The sequence below is a fragment of the Pterocles gutturalis genome, unplaced genomic scaffold (genome assembly GCF_000699245.1).
Source record: "Pterocles gutturalis isolate BGI_N339 unplaced genomic scaffold, ASM69924v1 scaffold16307, whole genome shotgun sequence".
In the NCBI taxonomy this organism is placed as follows: Eukaryota; Metazoa; Chordata; class Aves; order Pterocliformes; family Pteroclidae; genus Pterocles; species Pterocles gutturalis.
In genome coordinates this window covers 18,185-28,915 of record NW_010110562.1, presented here as the reverse complement: position 1 = coordinate 28,915, position 10,731 = coordinate 18,185, and the positions used below count along the sequence as shown (strand labels likewise).

General features: G+C 54.8%; 1 protein-coding gene across 1 annotated transcript in view; it reads left to right on the top strand.

Moving 5' to 3' along the window:
• The window catches only part of LOC104461745 (plexin-A1), a gene marked incomplete at its 5' end in the record, with an annotated part of 31,284 nt that overhangs the window by 2,406 nt on the left and 18,147 nt on the right, over window positions 1-10,731 (top strand). Inside the window, 4 exons of the mRNA XM_010073435.1 lie at window positions 484-718; window positions 2,074-2,216; window positions 5,420-5,676; window positions 9,783-9,849. Of these exons, the coding sequence (XP_010071737.1) occupies window positions 484-718; window positions 2,074-2,216; window positions 5,420-5,676; window positions 9,783-9,849 (702 nt within the window). The remainder of the gene's footprint in view (window positions 1-483; window positions 719-2,073; window positions 2,217-5,419; window positions 5,677-9,782; window positions 9,850-10,731) is intronic.

Sequence of the window (10,731 nt, the reverse complement as noted above, 5' to 3'; positions counted from 1 at the left end):
TGGCCTTGGCTGGCCCTGCCAGCAGCCTCCCTTCCCTGCTGGGTGCCAAGGCACAGCCGGTGCCAAGACATGGGAGGCTTTCCCACCCCTTCCCCCTGCTGCTGGCTCACGCCGTAAGGAAGGCTCCTTTGTCTGTGGGGTTGTAGCGCAGTGGTGCTTGCGTTCCAGGACCCTGCCAGGTTGAAAGGGACCCGGCACGGTCCCTCCCAGGCTCCCCACCCGTGGGGGAACTCGCTTCACATCCATCTGTTACTGTAATGTTGTCTGAATGAGACATCAAACTCTCTGCCTGCTCCGCGCGCGCTGGCAGCGTGTTTTACATCCCGTTAACATGCGCCGTGCTGCTCGGACCAGCTCCTGCTATCCCTGTGTTTTTCCACATCCTTCCTCCCCTGAGTCATCCCCTGGTTCCCAGCACAGGGGGGCTGCCCTGGGCACGTACCCCCCTGACGCCAGGTCCCTTTTTTCCCCACCATGGCGCAGATTAAGGCTGGAGGGTTCGAGTTCTCCCCTGGGACGCTGCAGATCTACTCGGACAGCCTGCTCACCCTGCCCGCCATCATCGGGATCGGCGGCGGGGGTGGGCTGCTCCTCCTCATCATCATCATCGTCCTCATCGCCTACAAGCGCAAGTCCCGGGATGCCGACCGGACCCTGAAACGCCTCCAGCTGCAGATGGACAACCTGGAGTCGCGGGTGGCCTTGGAGTGCAAAGAGGGTGAGGGATCCTTGTGCTGCTGCTGTGGGGGTCTGGGAGGGTCTCGTACCATCCCGAGGCTCGGTGTGCTCCCACCCTTTTCCCACAGCCTTCCAGAGGGGGAATGGGAATGGGCAAAGCTGCTTTGTCAGAGGAAGCGAGCTCATTTTGGGTGGGATCTGGGGATTTTTTCCAGTTAAGGAATTCCCCTCCATTTCTCCAAGTGTGAGAACAGAGTGTGAGGAAGGTAGCAAGGGCTGCCTGCGAGTGGGCAGTCGGTCCCTCATTATGTGACAGACAGATGCTGTGAATTCCTTGTATGATCCTGCTGATAAAACCTAATTGCCCATTATCCCCCTGAGCTGGCTCCCAAGGCCCTGACCCTGCCAGCCACAGCCGCAGCCAGCCCGGGCTCTGCGGATGGAGCAGGCACCGAAAACAAGATAATAAAAAGGGGAAAGAAAGAAATAAAAAAAAAAACCTTTTCTGCCCCAAATCCCCATCCTTGCACATGCCTGCGGATAGTACTGGTGACAGGGAGAGGGGAGGGAGCTGGTGGAGGGGATGGTGTCTTGTCTTCCACAGCTGGCAGATAAAAGGATCTGCTTTTAATTAAAAGGCACAATCTCTTCCCTGCCTTTTCTCTTTTCTAGTCCCACTAGTTACAGATAAGATAGCACGCCTTTCAAGCTGACGGTTTGTTTTTTCTCATCAGGCTGACGAGCCTGCAGTCCTCTGCCTGGCTTGCAGCTCCCTTTAAAGTGCCGTTAATTTGATTTTTCTGAGGGTTTTCTCCCCCCCAACCCCTTTCCCTGGTGCATCTCCAGGACTCCTCTCCTGTCAGCTTTTCCCTGTAGGTGCAATTAAAGGTTCAGGACCCCCCCACATCACGTTCCCCTGGGAGTCGGGGCTGCCTCTGCTCGGATCGGGAGGTGCCGGGGTGGGTGTGTTCAAGCTCTTCTCTCGAGTAGTATTTAGGTCAAAAATAAATGAGGACATTCTTGTGGTTTAGGCTAACATTTTCCCCCAGAAGCTCTGGCTTTTTTTGAGACTTGCTGTTCCCCGCTACCCCCAGCATCCTTGGGAGGCTGCGAGTGCTGAGCCCAGGGGATTTGACCCCCCTGGGACCCGGCAGTCCTGTTCCCCGGTCTGCTTCTTGGTTTGTTCTGGGGAAGTCATCCCCACCTCCGCAGCTCAGTTTCTCCATCTGTGAGATGGGGACAGCGATAACACCCTGCTGCGGGGAGGGACGCAGAGCCAATTCGTGCCTGGGGGTCCCACCCATGGGGTGCTGGGGAGCACGTCAGAGGTTGGGTGCTGATGCTGTGTGCTGGGACTCCAGGATGTGTCGCTTAATTCTGCTTTTCCCACCCCAGCCTTCGCTGAGCTGCAGACTGACATCAATGAGCTGACCAACGACCTGGACGGGGCTGGCATCCCCTTTCTGGATTACCGCACCTACGCCATGCGGGTTCTGTTCCCGGGGATAGAGGACCACCCTGTGCTGAAGGAGATGGAGGTGTGGTACTGTCTGTATGTCTGTCTGTGTCTGTAGTGTTTCATGCTGGGGACGTGCCCCGTGCCCCAAGCGTAGGGCTGGAGAGATGCTTTGATGGGATGCTGGCTCAGCCTGGTGTGGCAAAGAGCACCTCGCCACGTGGCAGGCGGCGCAAAAGGGCACCCTGGGTTGGCAAAGAGCCCCCCGCCACGTGGCAGCCGACGCAAATGCAGACCGGCTGCCAAGTGGTTCCTACACTCTCTGACATTAGTATCAATATTTATATTAATATCATTGCTGCTGTCATTTTCTCCAGCACTTGCTTTATTCAATTGTGTTTGTTTGATGCCTGACCGACTGCTCGTTTCTAGCAGGCTTGTCCGACATCGCCTGCTTGCTTGGCTCCGTTTCCCCGTGCAGAACCCATCCTTGGCATCCTTCCCCTGCTCCCCAAACCAGCTCCCTCTCTTCTGCCGGCCTCCCCACGTCTGTTTAATTCAGTGTGTGCAATTGCACAGCAATTGGCTGCTCGTTTGCTGGGCTGCTGAGACCGCTCTTGATTAGAGAAGTGGGGGGGTGACCTTAGCTTCCCCTCGCTGCTGACCTGGCACAGTAATTAATGTCGACGTGGGCTTCACAATGGATTTAGGAGAAGGAATCAGCCCCGGTGTGACATGCACGGTCACTCATCACAACACGACAAGCTCTCACCAACTCCAAGCACACGCGCTGGTGTTGTACGCAGGCATGGCTACGGCACGGGGCTCTGGCCCTCTGCCTGCTGTCTGTCCCTGGTCCCTGATCCCAGCTCCAGAGGGCGGCTGGGGCCCCGTTTCCATGGATTTTCCCATTGCAGCTCGGGTTTCCAGATGCTCAGAGCCACACCAGGACCGAGCGGAGCCCTCCCTGGGGCACAGCCCTTCCTGCTTGTGCAAGCGCCTGGCTCTCCTCACCTCTGCTCTTGCTCTGAAGGATTTTCCCTAAAGAGAGAGCGGTGGAAAGGGTATCAAAATGCGTATCAAAGCAGGAATTTTGCATTGTCTGTGGCAGGCCGGGTGCGTTCATCTGCTTCCAGCTCCTAATTCAAAACATCCCACTCGAGAGAGCGTGCCAGCTCAGCCTGGCCTGGGAAACAAGGGGTTAAAGTTGCAAAGGAGCAGAAAAAGAGAAGAAATCCCTGAAAGAGATTAAATAACACAACTACAGTTGTGTAAGCTTCATATAATTTAATCAGGTTTGCTTTTATTTGTCTCTTTACTCAGAGTGTAACATTAGCTATTGCGAGCGACGGGAGGGAAGCGGCGCTTGCTCACGCACACGCTCATTGGCAGCGAGCGCCGGGCTGTCGGTACCTGGAGGTTTGGGGGGGGAGGAGGTTTGTTGCTTTGTGCAAATTTGAGCCTGATTAAATATTTAATTTGGTATTGTTCATTTATTTCTGCTAATGATCAGCAAGTTAAACACGGAAGCTCGGGGAGGTGTTGGGCACGTGGGGGGTTCAGGCGTTGCCGTGCCATGTGTGGCGGCTGTTCCGTGTCCTCCTGTGCTCCCTGCCAGGGCTCCGAGGGGATGGTTGCTGTCAGGCAGGATCCGTTTCCCAGTTTATCAAGCTCCTGCTGCGCTGCTGAAGGGAGAAAGCCCCTTGCCCCATGATCTCCTTTGCCTGGTCTTCGCTGCAAAAGCAGCAGCAACGCGCAGGGGTGGGGATGCAGCACCTCTGCCTCTGCCCCAGTTTTCCTGGTGGGTCTGGTAGGTCTCCAGTGCAGCTGCTGTGCTCTGGCTGGCTCTGGAGCCTTCCCGTGCTGAGGATGCAACTGGCATCTCTGCATCCCCGCAGGGAGCAGTTGCTGAACCTCAGCCTGAGTTACCAGAATCGCTGCATCGAGGTCCCTGTGTAGTCCGGAGGGAGGGACTCCGGGAAAACATGATTTAAAGCATTTCTGTTCCTAGCAGGATGCTGTCCTCTGACCTGCCTTGCGGGAAATTGAGCCACATGCATGGTGCCTGCAAGGGCAGGGAGGGTTTGTCACTCCTCCATCACCCTTCTGGGATGCTCTGGTCCCTCCTCGCCTGGGTGATGAAGGTGACAGTGAGGGGACATGTGGCACCTGGGGCTTGTATGGCAGAAGTGACAAGGACTGGGTGGGGAATGGGGTTTTCATCTGGTGGCAAACTGGGGGGGGGGGGGAAGTCATAGCCATGAGGAATTTCACTGAATCCAAAGTTTTGATTGAAGTGAAATGATTTGATGTGTCAAAACCCTGTTCTTCATTTTGAGTTGGTGTTTTGAAATGAAAAGTGTTGTTTTGTCTCCAAATATCGACGTGAAATGAAATTTTTCACTTATTCTCCCCATCAGGAAGACAAGGGAGAAAAAAAAAATAAATCATTAAAATTGACGTTTTACCACAGCAAGGCTTTTATTCAGAGGAAACCATCTTTTCTAATGGGAAAACATTGCGTTGTAAAAATGTTCATTTCTGATAAGAAATGTGGTCAGGGCTGACCAGAGCTGTGCTAATGACGGCAGCGTGGGGATGAAAACATCCCAGCCCAGTCCCTGCTGCGTCCTACCCGGCAAAGTGTGGCCAGAAATAGATCTTCAAACGTCTCAAGAGGAAAGGGAATATTTCAGGCTGCAGTGGGGCAGACCCTGCTTCTGTTACTTGCTTCCCCATCTGAAATGCAGCCGTCCCAAACCAGGCGGGTTTGCTGCCAGCGGAGCTCAGGGCTGGGGCTTGATTTGCTTTCTGGGCGATACCTGAAGCCTGTGTTGCAGCATCTTGGGTGGGAATTGAGCTGCTTGTTAGCTGAAATTGAAAATTATAATTTGTGTGTGTGTTTGGGAGAGAAAGAGAGTTTATTTATGAGAAGGAAGTGCGTGTATGAGCCTGCACATGCGTGGGAGAGAGGCTTTGTATGGAAGTGTGTGTATACATATGTATCTATATATTTCTATATCTATATATACATCAGTGCCCTGAGACTGTGTTAACCTGATGCTGAGATACGACAAACCAGATAATACTTCCAGAGGGAACTGAGGCTGATCACCAAAGAGAAGGCTCTGTAGTATGGAGAGAGCAAATCCCTTTGCTTTTTGACCCTTTTTCATACTTTTCCTCCTGGTGAATGAGGTTGAATCCAGGGTCTTGTGCAGCCCAGCCACCTTCTCATCGCTTTCCCCCTCGTGCCCATCTCCCAGCTTTGCTCTATCCTTGCAGGTCCAGGCCAACGTGGAGAAGTCCTTGACCCTCTTTGGGCAGCTCCTGAACAAGAAGCACTTCTTGCTGACCTTCATCCGCACTCTGGAGGCTCAGCGGAGCTTCTCCATGCGAGACCGTGGCAATGTGGCCTCGCTCATCATGACGGCGCTGCAGGGCGAGATGGAGTATGCCACGGGCGTCCTGAAGCAGCTCCTCTCCGACCTCATCGAGAAGAACCTGGAGAGTAAGAACCACCCCAAGCTGCTCTTGCGGAGGTGAGCGTCCGTCCAAGAGGTCAGAGCTGCGGGACAGTGCCCAGGCTCTTCTGAGAATGTGGACACAAGCTGAAGGGGCTAGATAGGGGAGGTTTAGGCTGGATATTAGAAAAAATTTCTTCACTGCAAGAGTGATGAGGCATTGGAACAGGCTGCCCAGGGCAGTGGTGGAGTCACCATCCCTGGAGGGGTTCAAGACACGTGTGGATGTGGTGCTTGGGGACATGGGTTAGTGGGCTGGGTGGGGTTGGGTTGACGGTTGGACTTGATGATCCTTGAGGGCTTGTCCAACCTTCATGATTCGATGATTATGTTCTTTAGGGATGCCATCGGTGATGGCTTTGGTGTTGGCTGTGGCAATGCCAGCACTGGGTCTGTGGTCAAGCATTTCCTTGCCTGTCTCCATGCACGTATGAGAGGGATGTGGGACTCCGCAGACCCAGCCAGCTCAGGAGTCACCCGTGGGATGTTCTGGCTCTGGTTTGGCCCGTGCGGGTTCATGCTGTCTGGGAAGGAAGGAGCAAGATGTTTGGCGGCTGCCAGCTGTGTAGGCTGGTGCAGGGGGGATGCACACTAGTATCAGGCACTGTTTTGTGTCGCTGCAGCGATGCTCCCACCTGCCTTCCCTTCTCCAGGTGACCAGGCGGTCCCCCACACCCTTCGGCACATGGGGCAGCTCTCACCTTGTTTGGTGGCTGCCTGGCTGCAGCAGGCATGAGTCCTCCTTTCCCCACTGCCTCCTCAGGGCTTGCCCGCCTCACTGGGGTTTTCCTGGGAAAGCCAAGCAAATCTTTGCAAGCTGGAAGCCTCGCTGGGGCCTGGGGAGAGCGCGAGCAGGAGGCAGCCTGCCAAGCCCTGCCGTGAGTCTGCCTGGCCCATCAATATTTAACGATAGCTCTAAGCTCTCCTTCATCACAGGCTGATGAATATTGAAAGATACACCAAGTGCCGAACAAAAACAATTAATAAGCTCCACCAGCCCAGCTCGAGGCCCTCTGTGCTCTCTTCTCCCTTCGCACACCGTGCCGTGCCTCCCCGTCTCTGCCTCTGCCAGCCTGGTGCCACCAGCCTCCAGTGGGGACGCAGGGACGGCTGAGGGCTGCAGGGCTGGCATGTCACCAGAAAGGCTTTAGGAAACCAGGGCGTCTTTCAGACATGAACCGATGTTCATGGCATGGCCAGACTGGCCAGAGCCTGTTGGGTTTTGTGTGCCCGGCGCTGGGGAGATGCCTGGAGCAGGTGCTGTGAGCTGCTCCCAGTCCCATCCCGGCTGCCTTTAGGCACGTTGCTTTCTTACTCTCTCTGCTTCATTTATCACTTTACAAACATGCCCTTAATTTCTCAGAGCACCTCATTAGTAATGTGCCAGAGAGGGGGTGCGGTGCAGACCCGTGGGTGGTGGGGAGAGGGGTGGCTCATGGAGGTGCTGACCCCTCTCCCCATTCCCCAAGCGCATCCCTGGGCTCTTCCCTTCTCACTGTCCCTCCACGACACCAGGCTTCACTGAAATATTTAAACTACATTTCCAGCTCCTGGGTCTCTTGGAGCATTACAAAGCCGCTGCTGTCAGAGCAAAACTCCAGAATGAAGTAAATCAATAAAACATAAATAAAAGGCAGTGCAGGGAGGGCAGCGGCTGCGGTGGCTGAGCTGTGGGAGCGGCGCGGAGTCAGAGCCCAGCCTGCGCAGCGAGAGCCAGCAGCCCGAGGACCATCGGTCCCCAGCCGCGGAGTCGGGGGACTCATTGCAGCTGGAGCTGCGGGAGGCTTAGGACAGGGACAAGGTCCCCTGGCCGGTACCTTGCTCGTGGCTCCCTGGGTGATATTTAAAGAGATTTTTGTTCTTCCTGCAGCTGCGGCGTGGGGTGAGCGATGCTGAGGGCTGTGCTTCCTCCGTCCTTTTGATTAGCCCTGCTGTTGGGCGTGAGAGCGTGCTTACCACCCAGGGCAACTGGATTAACATTGATCTAACTGGGGAGAGGTGTTATTTATTTATTTTGTTATTGGATAATCCCCTCGTTGCTGTGGCATCTGGCTCTGTCGCGGATAAAGACGAACATCCGTCGGAGCCTGGCTGGTGGCACTTCAGATGCGTGTTACAAGCTGGTCTCTGAAGGAGCTGGTCTGGGTGTAGGGGGGGTATCTCTGCTGAATAGCTTCGCTCCACCCTTTCCTTGACATTTCCCCCACATCTCTTTCCTTCTTTTTTTCTTCCCTGTGATGGATTAAGCTTACCTGGCGGGGCACAGGAAGGTTTCCTGCCTCGGGAGGCTCAGGTGTTACCCCTACTGGTGTAGGGAGAGCTGTGCTATTCAAAGGAGGGCAAAAAGGGCTAAGCCCCATTAGCACAAGAGAAAGCCTTGGATGGGACCATACGACCCTGAGGCAGCTTGAATAAACTCTGGGAAAGTGGATTTCCTACCCCAGCCATCTGGCCGTTGGGAGCTGCTCCTGCCCCATCTGCCGAGCGTGACATTGCTGTTGGGCTGTGCCTGGCACTGGTGGCTCTGAGGTTCGAGTTCCTTCTGGGTTTTGTCTCTGGAGTCAGCCCGTTTGTGTCTGTTCCCCTGGTGCAAGAGGGATGCAGCGATGTTTGTGAGTTATTAGTGTTGCTTTCAGGAGTTAGTGTGCTTTCAGGACCATCTGTGTCTGAGCTCATGATTAATGGGTGGATAAGCTGAAGAAGCAAAACTGGAGAGGTTTGGGGGGGCTGTCTGGCATTTTTACTTTAAAGGGAATGAAAGCCACTTTGAAAATAACATGTCACCCTCAGCTCCCCCCATGCCAGGCTGTCCCCCCCCTCCTCTGGTGCAGCATATCTCAGCTGCAGTGCCACCACCCCAGGGTCCCCACGTCCTGTTTGGACCCACCACGTCTCACACTGGTGCTGCCTGACCCTGCTCTCCCTCTCGCACACATGATGAGGTGACAGTCCCAGACAGACCCAGGTGACTCCCAGGGACCTCCAGTGCCATGCCTCTCTGGAGCATGATGCCATCCGGATTTGAACTGTGCTTTAGGGAACAAGGGACAATATGTGGGTTTTCTCAGGGCAGTTTTGGATGCTTCCTTCAACTCCATCTCCAAAAGCTGAGAGGCACAGCTCCATTTTTAAGTTCCTTTTGGAGCAAGTGGTTGCAGCATCGGTCACTGTGGACTCCTGCATCACCACCTCACTCCAAGGAGATACGCAGAGACCGCGGAGATGCACGAAGAGAAGTGAGGGTGCAGAGCGTGGCCTCCTAAAGCTTCATTGTCCCCATCGCTGGGTGCTGAGAACCAGGTGCCCTCTCCTCCAGCGGTCAGGCTGCTGGGGAAAACCCTCCTTATGCCTCCAGTAGTGGTGGTGATCGTCCTTTTTGCTCTACTGCAGGTCCTGGGCTTTGAGGCTGGAGAGATCAAGGTCTACTTTGGGGGTTGCTGGGAGGTCCCACGTCACACAGGAGTGGTGGGCCTGGGTCAGGGCAATGCAGAATTGAGTGTTCTGCAGGAGCAGGAGTCAGCAGCAGCTCCTGGGTGGGGAGAGGGGCTTCGAGCTAGATCAGGCACACGGTGATGCGAGAGGAGGTGCTCCTGTCCTGGGAACGTGGGTTGGGATCTGACCTTGCCTTGCAACCTCAGCTCTTCTCTTCAGGTTGTGCTTTAACTGGGGAGGTTGAGGGAGGTTTGGTGACATTTTACTGGCCGAGGTGACTCATACAACCCTCCTGTGGAGGGAGCTGCCTGGTTCCAAGGGGACGCAATGGAAGAAACAAACTTCACTGAAGTAGAAGGTGCCAGGGAGAAGCAGAAAGCTGGTCATCCCCTGGGTGAGAGTCCCCACGGGACGAGGTTGTGCTCAGTTCTCTCTGGTTCTCCAGATACGCTGGAGACCAATTTGGTTCTCCCTCCTGGGGGCTGCTGCGGCTCAGCCTGCGGACAGGCAGGCTTTTCTCTAGAGCTTTTGCTGTCTGCTTGTGCCCTTTGCTTCAAGGCTCCTGCCTTTCCAGATGTGACCTTTTAAAGCCCAAAATAGTGTAGCCACAGTCCAAGGCTGAGGTGGCAGTGGGTGAGATCGAAGACCTTTATATCCTCTCCTGACAGCTTTGCTCTCTGCCTTCCTTACAGAACAGAGTCGGTGGCAGAGAAGATGCTGACGAATTGGTTCACATTTCTGCTGTACAAGTTTCTGAAGGTGAGTTTGGGAAGGGATGGGAACCCCGCGCGGGCAGGGAGGTGGTTCCTGCCTCGCCAGGACAGGCAGCATGGTACCAGAGCTTGGGCTGACGTGGTCCCTCCTGGAGCAGAGATCTCTTCCCAGGCCCCTGTTTCCATCCTAGGTTTCCGAGATGTGATTAGTGATTCCAGGTCTCCTTTCAGGGAAATAACTGAGATTGAGAAATGGAATCCAGACTGGGATTGCTTAATACATAGTGGGTTTAAGATCTTCATAAAAACTGTGCCTGGAGAAAGGATAAATGTGAAGCAGCTCAGCTGAGCCTTGATTCCCTTCAGAGCAGTCCCCGTTCCTCCCTCCTTGCCTCTGCTTGTGTCACTCAGGAGGAAAAAGCCCTGGGAGCTGGTCCTTCTGTAGGCATGACTGTGCTTGGAGGATATTTCTGCCTGTTTGAGCTCTAGTTTGATGTGTCGTGCCTTTCACGTAGTGCCGCTGCTTTTCCATCATCTCTTTGACACTGAGGCTCTGTGGTAGGGGAATCATTTCCCCCAGGCATCTCCACTTCTGCTGCTGCTTCCCCTCCAAAAGGTGCCCCGGGGGGATGGACACCCCACAGGGCCCATTGGCAGTCGGGGATGCAGCTCTCTCCCCCGTGCACCCATAAGGATGCAGATGGTGCTGGACCTCCTTTGGCCCCTGCCCGTGCTGGCCAGCCTCTTGGCTTGGATTCGCCTTTTTCCCAATTTCATTGGGGTAGAAGAAGAGGATGCCAAAGTGTAAGGGCTGCTTTTACTGCAGCTTCATCCAAACCATGTTGAGAGCGTTTATCCCATCAGCACTGGTGCTTTCACCTGCTGGAGCCGCACCAGTGGCCAGGCAGGTTCCACAGCCACAGCTCCA